At 39.9% G+C, this 23,982-nt stretch overlaps 1 protein-coding gene and 1 long non-coding RNA gene across 6 annotated transcripts; both read right to left on the bottom strand.

Annotated features, from left to right (window-relative positions):
- Window positions 1-7,342: 7,342 nt before the first annotated feature.
- Window positions 7,343-10,574, bottom strand: LOC143126224 (uncharacterized). Of its 3 annotated transcripts, none has more exons than XR_012987417.1 (10): window positions 9,970-10,574; window positions 9,505-9,632; window positions 9,287-9,367; window positions 8,900-9,007; window positions 8,707-8,799; window positions 8,578-8,619; window positions 8,335-8,479; window positions 8,149-8,241; window positions 7,969-8,037; window positions 7,343-7,867 (listed from the first exon to the last, which is right to left on the bottom strand). It is a non-coding gene; the product is annotated as an uncharacterized LOC143126224 (long non-coding RNA). The 3 variants fall into 3 exon arrangements; XR_012987419.1 differs by having other exon boundaries at window positions 8,782-8,799; XR_012987418.1 differs by lacking the exon at window positions 9,970-10,574 and adding an exon at window positions 9,818-9,946.
- Window positions 10,575-17,124: 6,550 nt separating this feature from the next.
- Window positions 17,125-23,499, bottom strand: paqr5b (progestin and adipoQ receptor family member Vb). 3 transcript variants are annotated; one of them, XM_076287251.1, is made up of 8 exons: window positions 23,305-23,490; window positions 22,999-23,126; window positions 21,426-21,631; window positions 21,041-21,167; window positions 20,491-20,535; window positions 19,685-19,781; window positions 19,342-19,486; window positions 17,125-18,662 (listed from the first exon to the last, which is right to left on the bottom strand). In XM_076287251.1, exons 1-8 carry the CDS (start codon window positions 23,356-23,358, stop codon window positions 18,394-18,396), a joined length of 1,071 nt encoding a protein of 356 aa, XP_076143366.1. In that variant the 5' UTR covers window positions 23,359-23,490; the 3' UTR covers window positions 17,125-18,393. The 3 variants fall into 3 exon arrangements, with proteins under 3 accessions (XP_076143366.1, XP_076143364.1, XP_076143365.1); XM_076287250.1 differs by lacking the exon at window positions 17,125-18,662 and adding an exon at window positions 18,674-18,896 and having other exon boundaries at window positions 23,305-23,499; XM_076287249.1 differs by lacking the exon at window positions 20,491-20,535 and having other exon boundaries at window positions 23,305-23,497.
- Between the last annotated feature and the right edge of the window lie 483 nt (window positions 23,500-23,982).

The raw sequence follows: 23,982 nt of genomic DNA, 5'->3' as shown, positions 1-23,982 counted from the left end.
ATGAGATAAAGATCACAGATACAAACAAACCAATCTAATATCTGATACTGTTGTTCTAAGTCCCTCTCACACTAACGTGACATCTGAAGAGCATAATGTCTTTGGATTTGTTTTACAAATCATAAAATAAAATTATTTTTTATTGAATTTATAATTTATATGAATTTCCCCACAGAGTACAGAATGTCGTATGCTGTCATTAGTGTGATATGTAGGCCTATCTGAATTGAAAGACTGGTGTTTCAGTTAAATCACAAAGACAAATGACATATGTTAGCCATTAGCCCTGAAATCAGGACACAACCAGACATTTGACAGCTCACAAGCACTCAACCCATGCTTTGGCTAGCTCTAAGAAAACAAACCAAGTCAGCTACAGCCTATTTAAGGCAAATTGCCTGCATTTGTTTGGTTGATTTGACCACCTACAGCTTGATATTAGCGTTTAAATAAACAGTTGAGGCAAGTCATTTATCATGTTACTGACATCTCATGGCTTCTGTGGATATCACTGTGTTTTTAGGACTCTTTGGTGATCAACTCATTCTGTCATTCTGATGAGAGTAGTACACACATGCACAGAAGGCTGTTTTTTTGTGACTACCTTCAATGATTCCTTATGCACATAAATGGTAGCCTTCATACAGACCATGACAAATTAACATTTTCAACCTCTCTATATAATCCATAGTGTCCATATACTTTACACAGGTAGGCCTATGGTAAAAACAAAACCGCTACTTGATGGCTGCAGTGCAATTGTTCTGCAAGTGCATTCCCTTCGGATTATGAGACATGGAGAATCAGAACCAAAGTGTAAATTAGGTGAGCATATGAAGACATACAGTGGGCCTGTTTATCTTGACGACATGGTCCCTACATTTCTGGACTGGTTTTTGGAAAGTGATGGTCTATGGGAGAAAGCCCAGGAATTATGCCACCGTGAGGGTTTTCTTCCTTCCAACCAGAAACATGATCACTGCACATATATACAGTATGGAGGACCTCTATGGAGACAGGTTGTTCAAACATTAGTATTACGCCATCTTGACTATTGTTCTGTAATTTGGGCCTCTGTCTCTAAGATTGACTTAAATAAACTTCAAATTGTACAAAACAGGGCTGCGAGACTCGCCCTTGATAGATCTTACAGATCAAATGTTGACCAAATGCATTCTGAAGTGGCCTAAAGTTCTTGATAGGTTATCCATTAGGTCCTTGATATTTATTAAGAATGTAATTTCCACTCATGTTCCTAGAGCTCTCTTCAATGAAATTGGTTTCTGCTCTGATGCTCATTCATATGGTACTAGATCTGCAATAGCAGGATGAGTTTTACTACCACACTGTAGAAGGAATGCAATGAAGAAAACAGCCTTCCATGTCTTTATGAAATTCACTCCCTTTGCAAATTTGTGTGGTAACTGGAAAGAAAGAATTCAATGGGCTAATTAAATCCTATTTTTATGCATGTTAATTATGAACTCTGGACTCTGACTTGGTACTCACTGTATTGTATTTTGTGTTTTTATCTGTAATCGGATGTCACTGCTACTCTTCGGTATTTGAATGTACAATATGTGATTGATAATTTATTATGTGTATATTCTAATTTTTAATTGGACCCCAGGAAGACTAGTCAGCCGTGGCCTACTGGGGGCAGCCGTGGCCTACTGGTTAGCACTTCGGACCTGTAACCGGAGGGTTGCCGGTTCGAACCCCGACCAGTAGGCACGGCTGAAGTGCCCTTGAGCAAGGCACTTAACCCCTCACTGCTCCCCGAGCGCCGCTGTTGATGCAGCCATCTCACACTACATTTTGGGGGTGGTGGTCCAACCCAAAGCACAAAACTTCATAGTGCATGATGGTCACGGTGGCTAGTTGGGACAACTACTGTATCTGTTGCATGGAAATGTATAAATGAATCTAAAAATGATACCAGTATTGCTTAAAAAAACAATTGCTTCAAAAAGAAGCACATTGTTGCATACCGTCTTTTTACGTAACTGTTAGCTAACCTTGATGACTATACTATAGTTATACACGTCCGCCCACTATACAAGTGAAACTTACAACATAGATAATAATGTAGCCTTCAGGAAAATCTGATTGACTGATTCCTAAATTAGCGATAGATAGATAGATAGATAGATAGATAGATAGATAGATAGATAGATAGATAAATACTTTATTGATCCCCAAGGGGAAATTGAGGAGTCAAACAGATGCAATAGGAGGGATAGGTCAGTGGTCCAAAACAAACTGAACTAAGCTACTCACGCAAATACTTGATGGTGGACACACTTTTATTAGCAAATTTTAACATATTTAGGAGTCATTGACAGACTAATTATGATCTACAAACTGTATTTGGGGATTTCATTAGATTTATTTGCATATCATATTTATGCATGAATCTTTTTTTGAGAACTAATGCTGCACAATTTCTGCACACAACATTATGAATTATGTAATATTATCCCTAAGACTAAGCTCACTCTAAATTACTGTTGATAAGAAAACATGAGGGGTCGAGAAAACACCAGCCACAAGAGCCACTGGCAGCTGAGCATACACAATCCACCACAAATGCACACACACACACACACACACACACACACACACATTTCCCTTCCTCCACTTCAAATCCCTTTCACCACACCCAAACACCACACTCACACATAATCATGCCCACTGTCACTCACAGATTCACACCCATGCCAACCGATGTTGATTTTTTTTCCAAGTGCTGACCGCATTTGATTGACACTAAGCCGGATTTGGTGTATTATTTACCTACATTAGTAAATACCGTCCCAAATCCAGTGAGATTGTCTTTTTTTAGAGCCATGTTTCAAGTCTTTTTTTTTTTTAAAGGCATCCTTCGTATTATATCAGTAGGAAATCCTGTGGCGCTTCCGTAACGACCAGGGAGGGGGAATCATTATTTATTTTTTTTAGGCTCAGCATGGGCTCAGTTTAACAGGTGAATGTCAGCTGAAAATGAGGAAACAGGACGCAACTTAACTCAACAAAAGCCTGCGAGGCTGCCTGTGTACTTTGAACACATGGTGACGGCTGAGCAAACAGGCCGTGTTTAATTAGGGCCAGATAGGACTGGAAACGGCCGCTGAGGAGAGGTGGGAGGCCATCATGTCTTTTCCATTACAATGGTGTCACAGCTTGTCAAGCACAAAGTGAGGGTCAGGCAAATACAGACAAAGCCATCGCTAAGCACAAACACTGTCTGCCTCAGCTCTGATGAATGCTAGAACCTGGTCACTGGAAATGCACTGGAATGCAGCCTGGGCTGGCTTCGTTGTTTACAACTGGCCATTTGCAGTGACATTGTAGTGTGGAGCAAAGATACAGAGAACCTGCTTTCCTACATGCCAACCATGGAACTGTTTAGTTTATAATTACCAAGAGATATTCCCTAACCCTTAGAATGTATTGCAAGTATGCCTATTAGCATTGTTTATCATACTTTCTCTCTCTCTCTCTCTCTCTCTTTCTTTCTCTCTCTCTCTCACACACACACCCTTACTCTGCTCTAAATAGTATTTTATAAATCCATCATAACTTCCCTGCAAGTGCACTGACACATTTATAACATTTTGAGTTCTTTTTATGATGTTTTGAATATTATCGTTTCTGAGCCCTCACCCCAGGGGAGAAATAAATAAGATAAAGAGTTAATCTTTTACATTTACAACAATGGCGCCAAGTACGTGAAATATGACCAATTGCATGCTCCAACGCAAACAGCAGGAAAACAAAGATAAGAGGGTATTTAAGCTACAATTAGTAAGTGTTTGAGCACAACGGCCATCTAGAGTGCCGTGGAGCCCATGTGATGTTTGCTCGAACAGTGCTTAAACGCTGCCTAGGTAAACACAGTGGAGGGAAAGGTCAATATTTTTACAGGCAGTCGTGGAAACACAAGACGAGAAGAGCTGTGAGTCAACTGACAGCTGTTTCCTTGTCTACTTACTTTCTGAAGGGATTGAGACAGGGCTGAATTTATGTGCGCCGTATTTGCTGATGCGGGTCATCAGTCTGGAAAAGTCACTGTAAACAAAAACTAAATATTTTAGAATCGCTGATCCTTATTATTTTGCATGCTGTTATTTTGTCAAGACATGTTTGCATACTGCTCATGGTATGAGTGAATGTGACAATACACACCGCTGTGAGAGTCTTAAACTTTTATTCTCTGCCCAAGTGTAACAAAACAAAATTTTGTTAAAAGCACTGGCAAATGTTGTTCCATCCTTTATCCCAGAATATGACATGATTCCAGAGATTATTTAAACACCTCTATTTCTGTACTACACAGTGAAAAAGGGAAAGAGGGGTTGTCAAAGTTACTAAACCATAAAACATGGAATTACACAAACTAGTCATGTTTCTCTCTAACACACAATGTTATTACGTTGACCTAACATATTTTCCCTCAGCAATGAATTTATCCAACAGAGTCATGTAAGATGATAGTGAAGCCCCTTCGTAACTTCTGCATCAGGGAGGCAAATGATCACATAGGGTTCCCTTAGTGCCACCATGTCCTTGTGCTCCCATAAGCCTTTGCAAAAACATTGAGATAATCAAGCAGCTCTCAGCTCAAAGTTTTCCCACATGTTTGTTAATGTTAGTTAGACACCAGTAGAATTTTGGAGCTGGGTTGTATCTTATGTCATGCTTTGAAATGAGCCATGCTTTGTTCCCACAATGAGTACGTAGGTTGAGAATGCACAAGCTATCAGTGGTTCAAATATATGACTTAGGAGATATTCAGTGTCTGATTTCTGCGGAATATCCTAATAGGGAGATAAGAACCTAAGGGTGTGCAATTTAAACTTTGGCAATGCTTCAGCAATATTGTGTCTACATGCCTACTCACAATACATGTCTCAAGCTGTATTACGCATTAATGTTATCACGTAGATTTCACCATAAGCTACATTTAAACTATTTCATTGGAATTAGTTGGTCACGTTATGTCAACAGGGCATGAATCAATTGTATAAACTGTTTCTTTTATGTATTAATTTCAATTAGTTACATTCGATGGAGTATTTTTTTTGCAGTGTATACTGAGTGAACCTGACCATGAACATGTCTTAATGAAATTCATTTTTTGTAGTTTGTTGTTCATGTGTGTGTAAATGTGGGTGTTTTTGCACGTGCGTGCCTAATGCTGAACTGGAGAGACCTTATTACAGCTTACTGTAGACTAGAAAGTCATGTGGGTCTTTTCTTGACTGGAAATGGCTCAATAGGTTTGGATAGGAAACAGTGAGAAACGGCAGACAAGAACAACAGAGGCTCTCTGTCAACTTGCCCTGGAGTAAACAGACATTGAATAAACACTGGACAAATAGCCGGAGTCCTACTGTGTGTGTGTGTGTGTGTGTGTGAGAGAGAGAGAGAGTGTGTGTGTGTGTGTGATACTGTGTGTAGAAACATATGACATCAACCTGCATTAAACTAATTCGAATGTTTTACTTGAACACCCGTACAGTTCCTTCTCCTTGTTGTCCTCAGGCCTAGGTGTTTGGGAGATGAACAATGTGTTGTCCTCAGGCCTATAGGTGTTTGGGAGATTAACAAGGTCCTCAGGCCTATAGGTGTTTGGGAGATTAACAAGGTCCTCAGGCCTATAGGTGTTTGGGAGATGAACAAGGTGTTTTCCTCAGGCCTATAGGTGTTTGGGAGATGAACAAGGTGTTTTCCTCAGGCCTATAGGTGTTTGGGAAATGAGCAAGGTGTTGTCCTCAGGCCCATAGGTGTTTGAGAGATGAACAAGGTGTTGTCAGTAGATGTCACCATGGAATAAATGAAAGGGGGAAGTGATGCCAGCTCTCTCACCAGAAGAGGAAGCTGCTGATCACACCCTAGGGATGTCCTTTCAGTGGAACCCTAAACCGGACATAGATAAACTGGGAAGAGTGACCAGGGTGAGAGTGGCTTCTCCTGACACCTGGCCCAGCTTTTCTCCTCGCCCACTATGCTGTGAGAAGTGGTGCCAGCAGAGGTGTGTGTGTGTCCTTGTGAGGGTTGTGATGAGTTATACTCTATGTCTTCACTAGGAAGAAGTGATTGCTGAAGTGATTTTAAGAGGCTTGATTTTTAGGTTAATTGATCAAGTAATACATATTGGAGTTTCTGCCATGTCTTTCCTTATGCTGTTTTCTTTAGATTTGCAGGTTACATCATGTAATGCCTGCAATTTCACACACATGAAACAAATTGAGCAAAAGGTTAAAGGTTAGAATAAGGCTTTGAATTTGAGTGAAAATTCATAAATTAGTCAATAAAGAATGTATAACATTTTATAACAAGATTATTAGAACTCACCATCAACAATGTACACTGTAAAAATTATAAGATCCTGGAGGAACTTTGAGGGGTTCTTCAATTTGAAACTGTGGGGGAACCTCAAAAGGTTCTTCGAAGAACCTTTAAAGAAAGGTTCTTTGAAGAACCTTTTCAAAGGTTGCTTGAGGAACCTTTTGAAGTTCATTACAGAACCTTCATTATTATTAACCTTTATTATTATTATTATTATTATTATTATTATAATGTATTAACCTTTATTGTTATTATTATTTTTATTATCAGAATGTGGGATAAATGTACATGAAACAACAGATGTATTTAAGCAAGAATTTAATCAAAAGCGTCAAAGCATGTCAATGGCAAAATATTAGGAATACTGTACATGAAAGGATGGACAGAATCCTTGTGAGGGTTGTGATGAGTTATACTCTATGTCTTCACTAGGAAGAAGTGATTGCTGAAGTGATTTTAAGAGGCTTGATTTTTAGGTTAATTGATCAAGTAATACATATTGGAGTTTCTGCCATGTCTTTCCTTATGCTGTTTTCTTTAGATTTGCAGGTTACATCATGTAATGCCTGCAATTTCACACACATGAAACAAATTGAGCTAAAGGTTAGAATAAGGCTTTGAATTTGAGTGAAAATTCATAAATTAGTCAATAAAGAATGTATAACATTTTATAACAAGATTATTAGAACTCACCATCAACAATGTACACTGTAAAAATTATAAGATCCTGGAGGAACTTTGAGGGGTTCTTCAATTTGAAACTGTGGGGGAACCTCAAAAGGTTCTTCGAAGAACCTTTAAAGAAAGGTTCTTTGAAGAACCTTTTCAAAGGTTGCTTGAGGAACCTTTTGAAGTTCATTACAGAACCTTCATTATTATTAACCTTTATTATTATTATTATTATTATTATTATTATAATGTATTAACCTTTATTGTTATTATTATTTTTATTATCAGAATGTGGGATAAATGTACATGAAACAACAGATGTATTTAAGCAAGAATTTAATCAAAAGCGTCAAAGCATGTCAATGGCAAAATATTAGGAATACTGTACATGAAAGGATGGACAGATAGATACATAAACAAATATATAAATAAACAAATAAAACACAGGCTACATAGATGAAGGCATGAATGAAAACATCTATTAAACAATGCTATTAACAAGAACACAATTAACTTCCTAATCTAAATGAAATAGTCAATAAATGATTGATTGAACTATTGAGTATTTAATGTAGAGTATGAAATTTGACATCCGAAATACGGCAATGGGGATTTTTTCTTTTGTCTTAATATCACACATAGACTGTAAAAACAACAATGTCTTGTTCACGGCCTTTGGGTATTCCATATTGAAAATTAAATAAACTGCTAGCAATGCTCCAATGCCCATCAACACATCTTCTGGTGTTACGACGTCTTGTCCGTCCATGCAAAGTGTAATGGTGGTGTCTTCCTCAAAGGGGTTGCCTCTCATGCATAGGGTAGGTGTGGGTGTCTTGGATATCTGAAAAGTACAGAATAACAGTATTTAGAATGGGGATTGGTGATATTCAAGCCCATTGGCAGGGGAAGTTTCTAACAGTGTCAAATGACTGGTACTCTTACCTTATCCACAACGTATGAGCCTGTCAGGATTGTCCCCAAACAGATATGGCCGCTCTGCTGCAAAGAGTCCTGAATTTGAACAATATACTGGATAAGTCTTATAGCAGTAATAACATACTTGTAATTCCATACAGTTTTATAGCAGTAATGACATGAAGTGTAAATCAAACTTCTTAATACCTTTGTATTTGTAGGTTGTCTCCTCACAGGCCTGATTTAGTGCAGATTGGTACTTAGGTCAATGTTATGCAGGTGCTGAATTTCAGAGAAAACCTTTAAAAAGATAAGAACAAATTACATGTTTGCTTGGCAGAAGAACATCTGAAAAATAATTTGCAGTGAACTAAATGCCAAATGTTAACTCACAGTTCAAATGTGGTGTAAAGCTGGGTATTCAGTAAGGATTTCCTGTGTGGAGTGGCGTTGAATAAATGCTACTCTGTCACTGATTGTTCTCCTTATTCTGTTTTCAATCGTATTTAGATCAGGGTTTACTTTTTGTCTCAATGTCCTGTAAATGTTACATTCAATTTAAAGTAAAGGTCAATTTGGTTAAAGAAATGTAATAAGTAGTAATATATGGTGTTTAATCATCATCTGAAAACTTACATTGGATTTGGATACGCTTTCATCACCAAGAACATCTACAACCTGTCAGTGTAAAAAGATCATCAGTGAACATATGCACACGCACGCACACACACACACACACACACACACACACACCATACACCATACCTGAACTACAGTGTTTGCATCCTGGGTAGCAGATATCTGTGTGAATAGAAAAAAAAAAAGTGTGGTTTCCCTCACATTGGATTGAGTTTTGTCCTGGAATCAAACTGCAATAAGGATCACAGTGAAGTGTAATTCTGAAAGCTTCTGCTTGAGATACAGATGCATTTTGCTTTGTGAGGAAAAGGTGACTTGCCTGTGATGAATTTTGCCTTTTCCCATACTTTGCTCGATGGTATCCAATTTCAGGAAGGCTCAGTGGGATTCTTTCCTTCTTGAATTTGTTTTTAGCATTCCCAACCAACTATAATATGAAAGGTATATAAACCAATTAGCCTAAAGGAAAATTCAAATGCAATGCCCTGGTTTATACAGGTGTTAAGCAACATACCAACAGAAGTGAAGAGTGTCATAGGCATACATGATTCAATTGCATCTGTAAGTGAGCAGACTACAACAACCTGAATACCCCTGACAGGAATATCCCATCCCATTATCCCTACTTGTTAGGTGCCCTAAAAAAGGACCCTCACTACAGCCAGTAGGCCTAACTGTATGTTTATTACTTTAATAATCTACTTACATGCATATCCTGGTCCTGTGCGATCCCGGAGGAAAGGGTGCTTAGATACAGCAGCAGCACAAATGTCATGATACTGGATACCTTTGAAATTAAACATAGAGATGGAGTAGCCTATATTTTAAATGACTTAATGATTTAAATGACTGGTTGTTGTTTTGCGTGAATGCAAATGAAGAACAGTAAGTAAAGCTGTAGGCTACCTCATGCTACACACTTACCACATAGAAATTGAATCAAATAGGACCTGTATAATCTGTGTGCAGCAGTATGAACGTCAGGACTTCCTCCATTAATGTTAGCTTTCATTTCAGGAGAGTTGGAAACACGGGAAGTTGAAAAGTCTGTGCTGAAGGAGTAAAATAGACAATATTTGGCTAACATTCAGTTTAAGCATAGCATACAAGCCAAGGCATAATGCTATCTTATAACTTTAAAAAACTAACGGTAGGCTAAATAAGGCTGCTAAGCTCTAGCGTTATGTTAACAAAAAGTTAAGGTTAACGTTCACGAACGGTGACACGTTGATCTTACCTTTAGTTGTATGCTATAGCCTATAATGAGGTCATGGTTAAAACGTCTCGTTTCCATTTAATATGTAGAATATGTATCATTTAAGGTATAGTTTCTGACAAACGTCAACATTAAAAAAGCTTGAGATAGGGCTGTCTAAATGTTGCACTCACCTCCTGTAGTACGTTGACTCAACTGTCAAATTCTGTTGCCATTTTTAAAGAAGATTCCACACGCGCGTCATCGCCTCGAGCAACACCTGTGCGCCCATCGAGTTATCCGACCGTGTTCTGCTGCTATTTTGGCATAGGCAGTAGGCCTAGCCTATGCTCGTCTAGTTTTTCAAAATAGTTAATTACACACAATTAACAAAACACCACACAAGTAGCTGAATGCTTCAGATCTTTTGCGCAATTAAACACTAGTCAAACTATAGGCGATTACTCATCAAAACTCTTATTTTGTTGTCATAGCCTATCACAGGCCTAGCATCATATTATCTGATTAGGTTAGCCTATGTTTTGAACCAGTTAGGCCTAGGCTACACAGCAATATAGGCCTGTAAAAGATAAATTCAAGAAAATTATTCTTTCTCAGCTGGAGATCCTCCAGGAACCTTGATTAAATTGGGTTCTTTGAGGAACCTCCTTTCATACTGAAAAATCGTTAAGGTTCTTGCAGAGACCTCTAAGAGCATCAAGGCACGTTTGAGTTCTCAGAAGAGCCCCTGGGTTCTTGGAGTAACATTGAGGTTCTTCAAGGAACTATCCAATTTTTACAGTGTACATGATGCTAAATCCAAATAATTTACACCAGCTATACATTCTAGAGAAGTTAAACATTGCCACACTTGAAAATCAGCTCAGAATAAACAATAGCATACATTAGCATCCTTATTGCAGTTGCATGAAGATGAATATATATATATATATATATATATATAGTGTAGAGCTGTTAAATATCCCTGTGACATTGTCATGAGTGTACTACTTCTTAATGCAATGCTAGTTCTATCACTTGTCAAGACGCAGAACTGCATCAGTATATGTTTTCTTATCTAGACTATAGCCAAACAGTCCAATCCTCATGACATGGGTCGGGAGGAAAACAATTTTGTAGGAAAGTGCTGCCACCTGTTGTTTGAAATAATTACTGCAGCCAGTTATATTGTGTGTATTTTACTTTCAATTTGTTTGACATATGAATAATGTGAACTTCCCATAAGAAAATCATTTCTAAAAAGTAACCTCCTTCATTTTTTAATTAGTTTCTCATAAACAATAAGATTAAAAACTAGGCTTTATCTCTTCTCAGATATCTATACCATGATAATATCATATGTCATGCAAGCTATCAGAGGCCCATCTTTGAGAGCTAAAATGGTCCTATGAGCACTTGTCTGTCCATTAATTAATCTGTCCATGTCTCATAACTCCAACCCCATAACCAGTAACTGTTAAATACCTGCTAGTCTGGGGATGAGGGGCACGTTTCTCAGGGTAGACTAAACGTTGCAAAAGTTGCATTTTTGACTAAAAATGTTAGCCTGGCAAGCCAGACCCACATTAAAATATAGGGTCTGGGCACTCACTGTTCACCGTTCGCAGTGCTCAGTCCGAGGTGCGGGATAATCAGTTGTCTTTCAAATTCCCTCTGCACGCAATATAGGACCGCAATAGGATATTTGTTTTCAAGTAGCAGGGAATTCAAGCCAAACCGTTGCAACTCTGTCATCAATCATTATGTTAAGCCCAACAAACGACTCTATACACGATTTCAATGCCAGATTAAGTTTCGATTTCTGGAGCTCACATTGTCAACGGAGAGTTGCTAGACTAGCCCTGGCAGCAAATGTAATTTGCTGCCGCTAGGGGCGCGTCTAGATTTCTAGGCTATAAAAATGTCCCATTTTGTGTTCTTTCTTTTTTTTGTCTTTGTCAGTTATTTTTTGTGCCTGCTTAGATATCTGGCAGACCTTGAGCACATGCCAGCTCATTCAAGCCTTAATTAAGGACCATTGACACTGGCCATTGGAGAATGATTATGCCACTGGCCACTGGAGAAGGATTATGTCTTTCTTATCAGAATGGTTATGTACGCAACATGTCATAGAGAGGAAGTACACAGAGAAGACACTAATAGCAATAACAACTAACATTGCTATTATATCACCACGGAAATTGCTGTCCTAAAATAACCTCTATCTGCTGGTTGTACAATGAATCAACCAGAAGCGGACAGAGTACACAGCTTCATTACTTGAGTAAAAGTACAGATACCCTTTGCTAAATTTTACTCAAGTACAAGTAAAAGTACAACAGTCAGATGTCTACTTAAGTAAAAGTACTGAAGTACTTGTTTTTAAAAGTGCTTGAGTATTAAGAGTACAATGGTACATTTTTGAAATATTGCATTACTACTGCCACAGTGCTTACATTTATGTCCAGAAACGTCCTACATGGAGTTATGAAAAATGTTAATGTTAATACCTTGGAGAATGTAAAATGAATTGGAACTAAAATCAAGTCATTTTCATATTTTTACCATGTTGCCAGAGATGGGCAGTATTTCTAATACATGTATTTAAAATACGTATTTCAAATACAAAATACTATTTTGTAATTGAAACACTTGAAGCGAAAACTATCATTAACTTGTTCAGAAAATTGAAATAGTCTGGCGAGGTGGGGCCACAGGTTGGCACATTCCCGGGATGGACCTGCTGCGTCTTCATCCATTGTTTCGTCCATGGTTTTGTCTCTTATCTAAATCTGACCATGGAGTTGACTTTGGCGGAAAGCTGAAGGTGATTGCTGATAGGCTGTCCCAATCAGTGGTGCCTGCACAATCCAATCACGTTTGAGAGGGAAACAACAAATTGAGGGTTTCGGAGATTTTTCTTTTTTCCTTTTTTTTCGAAGTAGTAACGGGTACTCACGGTTATGGATAGAAATGTAGTGGAGTAAAGAGTACAATAATTGCCTCTCAAATGTACTTGAGTAAAGTCATGAGTACTCCCCAAAAATGATACTCGAGTAAAGTACAGATCCCTCAAAATTGTACTCAAGTACTGTACTCAAGTAAATGTACTCCGTTACTGTCCGGCTCTGGAATCAACTAAAATATTTTCAGTTCAGGTTTTAGTGGGGCGATTAAATGATTAAAAAAAAAAACTGTGAGTGCTATCCTTTATTTTTAAAGTTTATTTTTGATGCTATTTTTGTTGTGAATAAACCAAGGTGTTGAGCGTGTTAGCCCATTTTTTTACAGTTCAGAGCAGGTGCAATGTCAATTCAGACCCGTGTTAGATCTTAATTTGGTGCTACAGCATTCTGTGTAAATAATTTTATTATACAATAACACATTTTTTTAATAACCCATTTGCTGAGGACCAAAAGCAGGGATGTAGTGGTAACATAAGAGGTGGGTAAACTATGAATTCTGTGAGGTGGACTGCGCCATGCGGTATCGGATTTTAAAAAAAGGCATTCAGAACATGTTTGATGATGGAGGTGGAGGTTATTGTCCAATGTTTATAACAATATCAGTGGTATTAAATGGTTCCTAGAGTGTACATATTGTGATTTGTGGATAATACAGTGTGATGTTATCAGTAACATATACTGTAACTCTGAAATATGCAAAGCAAGACAGTCTATCTTTTCTAACATTATCAGTAGAAGTTCAAATAACACTTGTATTCTATCAACTAACTGTTGATAAGTTAACAAACCCCCCCTCACAATTAGTGCCTAAACTTCTCTCAACTAATAAATGCAATCAGTTTTCATCTTTTTTTAAAGATAAAATTGACAAAATCAGACTCAACATATCTGCTCAATTACTAATTCACCAACCGGAACTTCCAGCTACAAACAGAGGGAAACTTAACTTGATTTCACAGAAAAGTGGATCCACCGCGCTTCTGCGGCATTTACATCTGGTGCATCAGACGAAGATCGGACCGTGTAGATATACTAAAAGTAAAAATTCGGAGCAGCACAGATGTAGTAGCTATAAACTTTTATTAAGGTGCACAAAAGGGACTAATGTTTCGATGCTTCATGCATCTTCTTTAGAGTCCTTCAGGACTTTACTTTTGGTAAACTTAACTTGATGTCAGAGTTCAGCTTGATACAAAACACTTGGAAAAACCAGTACAGGTACTCAGCTCTTCCACATGTGTCTTAGACACTCTGCCTACCAATTTCCTCAAAACTGTTTTTATAATGGCAGATGTCTAGCCTGGGTGCCATTCCGAACTTAGTCCCGCCCACAACATTTGAGGTCGGGAAGTTCAGTCTGGCATTGCTCCATTGTGGAGCAAGTATGCTCGCCCTAGATCAGGCGGACCAATCAAATCGGGCTTTACGATGATGGACAGGTGAGCAACAGCACCTGGTCTATCACGTCACCTGAGCACGCTTAGATTAGGCTTATGTTTGAAACAAAAACGCTGTGGCTAGAAGGATACATGGCTTTTAAGACCCCATATGGAAAATGCATATTATTGAATGAGGTTTTATCACTGAAAACGATTATTTCTGAAAACTTTGGCCAAAGTTGAGATGTGGGAAAACTCGTGGTTTCACTTTCATCAAGGGAAAACAGCGCTGTTGCATTGCGACATGTTCCCTCGTTCGTTTGAAATCTCTGATTGACCATCTGTTCGAGGGATTTGCGACAGCCTTTCCCAGCTGTTTAACATGTTTGTAGCATATCAGTGTTCAACGGAATTATTTTTAAAAACGGAGGGGATATACTGTAGGCTATCAGTTTTTTACCTATAGCCTACCCTACTACGTATCTCTTAGATTTCGCTAATGAGTGTTGTAGGCTAGGAGTTATTGACGGCACTTACTTTTACAAAAGACCAGAAAACAATGTTAAGGCATTTGTGGAGAAGAAGGATGGTTCGTGTGTTTTCTTCCTACACCTCACGGTAAGCTATTTCGTTGCTCTGATTGGTTAGGTCTATCCAATTGAGTGAATTGGCATTCCATTGGCATTCCCCCCCTGTATCGGTTGAAACACGCCCCATAATTATGTTCCAATGGAGCAGTATCAGACTCATATTCTGACTAGAATTGAGTATGACTACGTCAGGCTAGCAGATGTCCTTCAACTTGTAAATCTATCACTGCTGTCTGGCACTTTTCCTAAGTCACTAAAAAAACGCTGTTGTAAAGCCACTTCTCAAGAAGAATAACCTGGATGCCTCCATGCTAAACAATTACAGGCCCATATCCAATCAACCTTTTATTGGCAAAATGATTGAAACGGTAGTCTTTAATCAACTAACCACCTATCTAACATCAAATGGGTATTTTGATTACTTTCAGTCTGGTTTTCGGGCAAATCACAGCACTGAAACAGCAACAGCTCTCATTAAAGTTTTCAATGGCATATCTCAACACAGATTCAGGTATAGTGCAGCATTTGGCACTGTTGATCACAATATTTTACTACACAGACTAGAACACTGGGTTGGAGTTATCAACTGGCTAAAATCATATCTACAAGAAAGGAGATTCTTTGTTGCCATCGGAAACTGTACCAGGCGTTCTAAGTGCACATAATGCAATGTCAGACACTCCGTATTGTAAGTAAAGTAAATGTAGCATGAAAATGACCTCATTTTAAGGTAAAAGAACTACATTGTGTGACTTTAAAGCTGATTGTTCTGCACAGTTCTGCTGATGGAGCAGGTTCTCAACTGTTCCTCCCTTTGACTCTGGAATGTGCAGATTAATGTAGTTAGACATAAGCCTTCAGATATTAAGATTGGCAAGGTCAAAGTGATATTTCTTTAATAAGGGTGTGATTGTGGTTTCTCCCATGAGAAAGGTCTGCATTGTGGATTATAGGTATTAGTTCTCCTTGATAAGTAGGGTCATCGCTGGGAAACAGCTCTTAACTGAAGTCTATAAGAGAAGGTCCAGGAAGCAGCAGTCAGGTTTGAGGCTCAAAGTAATAGTGTGCTGTGATGATTCTTCAACATGCATGGCATAAATGTGTGAAGTCACGGTGGTACTTCAGGCTTATTATCATGCATAGCTACTGTCTGTGACATTACAGTAGTATAGGTCTATGAATAGATATTCTCTATATATAGGATAGACCCTTTCAATCTGTTGCTAGAGGATTTACGGTTGAAATGTTCATAACAATGCAGATACTTTGAAATGAAAATGAATTGGACTTTAGCGTAATGTTCTATAAAAACTTGACTTAACATAAAACTTGTCCCCAAGTTACCATTAGCTCAATGTTGTTTTCTGTGCCTCCGGAAATGCCTTATGAATGCACATTTTGAGGCCCAGTGGCGCAACTGGCTGGGGCACCTGCACCGTACGCCGGTGATCCGGGCTCGATTCCCGCCCCGTGGTCCATTCCAGATCCCACCCCGACTCTCTCTCTCCCACTCGCTTCCTGTCATTCTCCACTGCCCTATCAAATTAAAGGCATAAAAAGCCCCAAAAAATATACAAAAAAAAAAGGAATTCACATGTTGATAGAGTCTATACTGTACGCCTATGAATATACTTGCCCAATTACCCCCCCCCCCCCCCAAACACACACACACACACACACAGTAATATATTTTCTTTGGAACTTTTGCACATTGAATGACCTCTGTGTATGAAATGCGCTATATAAATAAACTTGACTTGACTTGACAATACATGTTTACTGTGTGCTTCATCTTCTTGTGACTTTCACTCTTGTATGGAAATATGCATAGAAGCCCATGAAAGACAGAAGAGCTTTAGGGTTTGAGCAACAGTGTGTACATGATGTATCCAAACATCATATTATGACAAAAGTGTTTATAATATGAGGTGAATGTTTGCTTTAGAGATGTGTTTATGACATTTTGAATGTTGTGTGCCATTTTGCTGGAGATTTGAGGCATTTTGCATTTTGTGTGAGCAATTGTGGGTTTTGTGTGTAGAGATTTGAAAAATAGACACAAAATGTGTGTAAACAGTAAAAAAAAACTGTAATTAACTGTAAGCAGGGCAATAGTGTAATTCAGACCATTGCAATTACAATATGTCACCACTAGATGGCTGGAGAGTGCAATGACTCCACTAAGAGTCTGAGTAATGAGTAATAAGTAGCCATGAGAGCTGGTCCTGTGTAGGCATGCTGAATATTCAAGCTGTTCATGTCCAAATTAGTTAGTAGATGGGAAGAATGAGGAAAGGAAAGTCAGCATAATAACAGCCAAAGAGAAACAATACTGTAGATTATCAGTGTAATTAATTATTAACCCTTCAAGGGTGGAAGTATTTTCTTAAGAATTGTGAAACCACAGTTGATGATAGGATGCAAAGTTAATATTTTCTGGCTAGGCAATTTATTGAAAATATTCAGGCCATACAATCTCTGTTTAATCTTCAAAGTACCTTATAACTTGTTTACAGAATAGCACACGTAAGTCATAAAATGATATTATTAAATGCTATAGCACACCATTTTATTGAGAGTCATACCAGTTCTATTCGACACTGCCTTACTATACGTGTTGTCCTCTTGTCATGCTTCATAGTGTACGTAGACACTTAAGGTTAAGGTTTTTTGGCAGATCAACACCTTAGCAGAGTAAGTTTTGGCTGATCATTTATCATCAGTCATTCAAGAGTTTATCATTGTGTGAAATGGCATTTTGGTTGTGACTTTGATGGGTGATGACAGTCACCTGAAGGAAAAACAAAGATATACTGTATGAAAATAACACTCAACTAGCCAATGTATGACTTGGCCCCATTGTCTAAAAGTGCTTGACAATCAAAATCACAAAAGCAATTGTGCTTGTTTTGATCAAGATATTTACTATGCCTATGATATCTAGAAAAACGGAAAACATCAAGCATTTTATATGTGTATCTGTGCAATATGAGAATGTAACATTTATTTTGATAGCCTACAACATCAGGGAACACAATCCAGTCAATACAATTCACCCATCAAAGTTTTCTGGCTTCAACGCAACACGTTAAATATTCTGCAGACATTCTACATTGCTGTCTTTCATAAATAATGTAATAGATTTTGGATGTGTATTCATAGCTAAACTAAACAAATCCAGAAATCTCTAAGTGCTTTCAGAAATCGCGGAGCTGAAAGCAGCCCCTGCTCCAGTCACAGCATCTTCTTCATGTCTTGCTTCCTGTCTTCACAGTCATAACAATACATCATAGAGCACTGAGGGGGGATCTCTCTCTGCTGTCATCACAGCGAGCAGGTACTTCAACATTCTTCATCTTATATGTCACAAATTGAAATCTCAAAAAAAAAAAAAAAAAAATAATAATAATCTCTTAGACTGAGAGTGGAAAAGTTTGGCACTGGCTGTAGGGGTGGAGGTCTCGGTTAACCAATAAAAAAGATCTTTAGCCACTGCATAAATTAAACAGCTTTTTGAAAATTATATCCTGAGGTGGTTTTGTAACATAACCTCTCAGTGTAGTGCATAGTCGAGGTTGTGAAAGGTCGTCAGACTCCTCACAAAGCACTACTAAGTCTTTGTTGTTGAACTGGCCCCAGTCCAATATCAACAGGCACTCACACACACACAGCCACAAGTGCTTTCAGTCTCTGCTGCAGCCTCGGGTTTTTCCGTTGGGGCATTGGGCTTTCCTGTTGGTGGGGCGCCACAGCAGGCAGAGGGTGAAGAGGTAGATGATGACCAGGCTGATGGAGACGCACAGGGCAGCTGCTCCAAACGTCCCCGAGAGTGTGATGGGCGCCGAACGCTCCGAGAGCCACTGGCGCCGCAGACGCATGTCCATCTCGATGGCCTGCATCTGGAAGTGGGTGCCGATGATCCCAGACACGTGGAACAGCTGGTGGCTGTGGCCTGAGAGGGACAGTAGCGCAGTCAGTACGTTTGCGTGACACTCGAAAAATTGTGTTCGACAAAAAACAAACTTTTTAAATGCATGTAAACATGTTAGTCCGACTGAAATCGAAAGTTTTTTCAGCCGGACTAACACACCCAGATAATGTAATAGAAGCTTGCCTAATTCCTACATGTATACGCTCATTCGAACTCAAATCAACCCGGACATGTGGAACAGCTGGTGGCTGTGGCCTGTGACAGTAACACAGTGAAAGTCTTCAATCGACGAGCTCAGGCAGAACAGCTATAAGAATTAGGATTAGGCCGCATTGCTAGACAGCAGAGAGTACCAATGTACCAAACAAGTGGCACAGAAACACTTCTAGACTGGGAAGGGGATGAATGAATATGCATAACATGTATACATCATTTTGTAAGTGCATACAGTGTGATTTCATGTGATCATACTGTATACATCAGACCTGTCCGATGCTTGTCAGGCAGATGGCTAGTGTACTAAACAGATTTGACTAAACTGAGATTTCAAGGACAAACATTCTTCCTCACAAGGTGTTAATGCCAGTCCAAGAAACACATCTAATGTTTCTTTTAATCTCACTGTGTGTGAATGTGTGTGTGTGTGTGTGTGTGTGCGTGAGTTATCAGGGAGTTGGCTGTTGGCTGTGTCACGCTGTACCTATGAAGTCAAAGCGTCCTGGAGCCAGGCGCTCGGGCAGGTGAGTGGCACACAGGAATGCAGTGAGGAACGCCAGAGTGATGTGGCGGTAGTGCAGCGCGTTGGCATCGTTAACCGTGCAGCCTTCCCCCGAACACAAAAACAGCTGCACAGAGAGAGGGGGGGGGGGGCAATGTCATTGCTGTAAACACTTTAACACAGTCACAAGACATCTGACCATGTCTAGGCATTCTTCACCTACAGGAGGTTCCCAGGAAGTTACAGTACACAATGTGGGATTACCATAGAATGACTAGAAATGAGTAGAAATGCAATAGTCTCTAGAGCATAGACAAAGACTCACCCTATAGAAAAGGGGAATGTTGTCAAACAAGTAAGGGAAGGCGAAGGACAGTATGCGGATCAGCTGGCCCAGCTTTGGGCTTTGGCACTCAGGAAATCTAATGAAAATAAATAAGGACAATTTCATCAGCATGTCCTCCAAGCTGTAGGGAGGCTCTATTTGATTCTTATTGATAGCATTCATTAGCTGGCAGCCACTGGCAAAGGTTGTGTGCATTTGGCATTCATCGTCATGGCACAAAGCACTAACACACCATCCCCTGTGTGCAATGGAGTTGTGGAACTGATAGGGTAGCCACAAACTAATTCAATGGATGGTCCGGACCACAATTGTGTCGTTGAGTTTAACACAGACATGCACACCCAACACAGATAACCCTGGCAACCTTTGTCCTTGATTATTTTTTTCTCTACTTCAGAGTATTTTTTTACATTTTTAATGGCAGAAATGGTAATTGAGAAACATTGAGAGCATTTTATAGAGTTATTTCCTAATATTATATTTGCAAAAATGTAACAAATCTGTATATCCACAATAGTTTGCAGAATCCCATTATGAAACAAATGTTAACATTTGTTATGATATGTGAAATACAATATGTGATGAATTTATGTGAATGTGGCTCCTTTTGTAGCCTATCTGTGAATGCTGTTGACTTAAGAGGAAAAGTTGGTTAGACGTCTTCTCCAACAACACCCAGCACTATGCAGCAAGCATTGCAAAACACTCTCTACACACACATTCTAGAATGTTACGGTATTCTTACATTTCATTTACTGTACTTACTTCATTTCATTATCATTTACCTTTTAAGGGTGTCATGGTTATAGTGGAGAAATGGTAAGCCAAGCCTTAGGATGTTAGCAGTTAGGAGAGGAGAGAAAGAAACAATCAGGCAACCACCAGCTGTACCACTACGCCACAACAGGGCTCATTAATGCAAGTATGATACAACAATCTCTGCACACTGTCTGCTTAATTGTGTACACTCAGCTCGTTAATGGGGCAGTTTTATTTATGATTATGCAGGAATAGGACAGAAGCTTCGAAGCATTGTGTTCACACATCAGTTGCCGTTCTCACATCTACATCACGAGTGTCCAACCCAACAGCCTTCGCACATTACATGATACAGGCCTCTCAGTCACTGCGTGGTGATTTATTACTCGGACTGAGTGGGCACCCGACTCACAGACTGGCTGTTGACTCAGAACTCAATTCATTTTATGCATAAAGAGACCCGAAGCATTCCCAAATGTTATCAGCCCACACTATTCCAGGAACACCTGGTACAACGCCTATTTGAAGGCAGCCTGTTAGTGAAGGAGGGAGTGTAGTTTTCTTTTTTTATATTACCTGGAGTAACAAGCCATAGCGGTGGAGATGATTGTGTTAAAGACGGCAATGGAGATGAAGTACTTGTGAAAGGTACTATTTAACCAGCCATCTGGCATTACGTAAGCAGAGTATGTGACAGCCGAGCCTGTGTAGTCGAGAGAGAGAGAGAGAGAGAGAGAGAGAGAGAGAGAAAGCAAGGAAGGGGATGACATGACGGCATTGATGGAATTATATGGAGTTTACTGGATGGATAATGGAGAAAGCAGACATGTAATTTCTAAAACAAAAATGTTATACACACATGGTCACCTTGCTATCAGCTGAGGTGGTGCAACACAGAGAGAGAGAGAGACAGAGAGAGAGAGGGGGGGGGAGAGAGACATAGCTGATCTGATGAACCCACCTAGACTGTATAAGCTGATGGCGCCATAGTCGAAGAAGAAGCAGATGTGGCGGGCACTGGTGGACATGGTGCTGAAGGTGTGGGCACAGCTGGAGGCCAGCGGGTACACGCAGCAGGACACCAGGAACACCAGCAGCGGCCAGGTGTAGGCGTCGTGCCACACATCCTGCATCAGCACCACCGTCAGCAACTTCCACAGGAAGTACCTGCAAGAGGATCGAGAGGACTTATAGCTGCAAGGACTAGCTAGCATATCAAATGACAAGTATTACAGGGTGGGGATGGATGTGCTTTATATCAGAGACATACATGGGTCCAGCATGGAGCCAATCAAGTTTCTCCATTTCAGTGGAGTCATGCCCATGTGATGTACTATATTGTAGGTGCTAAATCCACTACTGGTCTAGTAGTATAGCCTACACTTCAAGATTTGTATAGTAAAATAGCCTAGCCTACACTTATTTTTTTCAAATTATTCAAATACATACGAGTTGTGCCAAATAATAGTTCATATTCTATACAAGAAAAATAAATATTGTTATTATTATTAAAATAAAGATCTAGCTATTCCTAAATTAACTAGTAGAAACATGACAGATTATTCAACTAGGCCTGCTTCTGCTGAATTGCAAAAGCAGCGCCACACAGGGGGTCTTTGTGAAGAGAAACAAGCAAAAGAGGAAAAAAGCAGCCTGCTGATCTAAGACAATGTTGAGAAACCACAGGGGAAAAGGTAATGTGATGCCTGTCGGGTCTTAATAACAACATTGAACTGCCCTTAAAACACAAATCTGAATGAAAGTAACACAAAGGAGAGAATTGACCTGAAAGGGTTTGTCAGGAGCTCTGTTTTTAAGTAGCCTATGTCTAATTCGGTAATCAAACCAAGCTTATCGGTGGTAACAGATGCTTGCTTTGCAATCTCCTCCGCAAGCAGCAGGCTTTGTTTCCACGTTACATTGGTGAATGAGCCAGGGGCTGGTTATGCAATGAAAGATAATGTTTGCAGCTTGCCATCTCTGTGTCGGGCTGTTTACTAATTACGCGAGCTCCTCGGAGAGTCTGACAGGCAGCTCATTAGCGCTGACAGGAGACCCGCGCTACAACAGCAGGGCCGCGATCTCTCCGAGGATGCCGACAACCAGTCAGCTCTCAGCGTGCGGAGGGAAAGAGTCTTCCACTCGGGAATATCAATGAGCAGCCCGCACCCGCAAAACACCTCCACACACTAGGCCCTACCACCGGCAAACAAACACAATGCTGTTGCCATGGCGAAGAGACTTGTTTCACTACAGCTTGAAGAGTTCTCAGCCATCATCTTATGGAAGATGACAGAGCTCCTCACGACATAATCATCTAACAGCTGGGGTGCCTACCCACTGATGGAACAAGCAGACAGTTAACCTCAATTAGGTATGATTATGTCAAAAGAGCTTGTTTAAGCTTGTCCCATAAGCACTCTGACACAAAAAATTACATTCTGTTCTGTTTGTTCTGCCTCTCACTACCTCATACAGTAAACCCAAATGGTTGGAGAGAGCTTTGATGGAGGCTAGAGGGCCAACCAGCTTACCATGTGGGAAGGAAGTGTGTCCAGATATTCAGCGTCTCATTGGTCAGCTGGAAGAGGCTTAGGACGCAGTCAGTTGCTGAACTGCGAGGATGGCGATAGCCTGAAATGATGCTATCCTCCTGGAATGCCTTTGGAACACAGGGACACATTTTATAGGCCTACACACTTTAATCAAGTCCATGTCTAACCTTAACTATCTGTTAAAGACAAAAACAAATAAATCAATAAATGCTGAATTATAATCTTCAAAAACACATGTATGTGTAGATATGGCTGGTTTTACGTACAGCTTTTGATGGCACTTACTTTTGGCACTTGATGGACGGTGAAGACGCGAGGTAGTCTGATGAGGCTAAGCATGGTTAACGACAGGTGGGAGACGGTGTTGTCGTGGTGAAGTGCAGTGCCGTATGAGGAGGTGAGTCCCTGTGAGACGCAGTACCGTGTGAGGAAGTGACTCCAGACACTGGAGTTGCCAGACTGGCCCAACCCCGCTGCTCTCCCAGAGTCTACCTAAGAGTCTACACACCCGGGGCACTCCTCTCTTTCCACCCACACACACACACACATACACACACCTGACACTTGAATGAAAGAGTTAACAAGCATGTGCACTCGCTGAGAAACACACCCTCCATATAAAAACATATAAAAAACAGAGCAAGCACGCACACACAGTCTGGCTCAGAGAAGTGTCCCAAACTAAGTAGAAAAAAAGTTTGTTGTCACAAGAAATGTATTGGCAGGAACTCTAAGTGACTTATAAAGCAATGATGATGAGGTAATGAAATGCAAAGGTAGAGCTCAACGAGTCCAACAGGTTTAACCGAGAGGAGAGGATCCCACCCCTACTTAGGAACAACAAAGGCAGCTCAGCATCATGGCCCTTTGAGACATGTGCCACTGACATTGAGGGGAAGCTAAGGAGGGGGGGGGGGGGATTAGTGGGACTACTTCGCAAACAGACCGCAATATTGCAACAGT

This window comes from Alosa pseudoharengus, unplaced genomic scaffold, assembly GCF_046254945.1.
Source record: "Alosa pseudoharengus isolate Yale_2024_CS ecotype anadromous, Long Island Sound unplaced genomic scaffold, YU_APseudo_1.1 YU_APseudo_1.1_scf_16, whole genome shotgun sequence".
Taxonomy (NCBI): domain Eukaryota; kingdom Metazoa; phylum Chordata; class Actinopteri; order Clupeiformes; family Clupeidae; genus Alosa; species Alosa pseudoharengus.
This window is presented reverse-complemented; position numbering and strand designations above follow the sequence as displayed.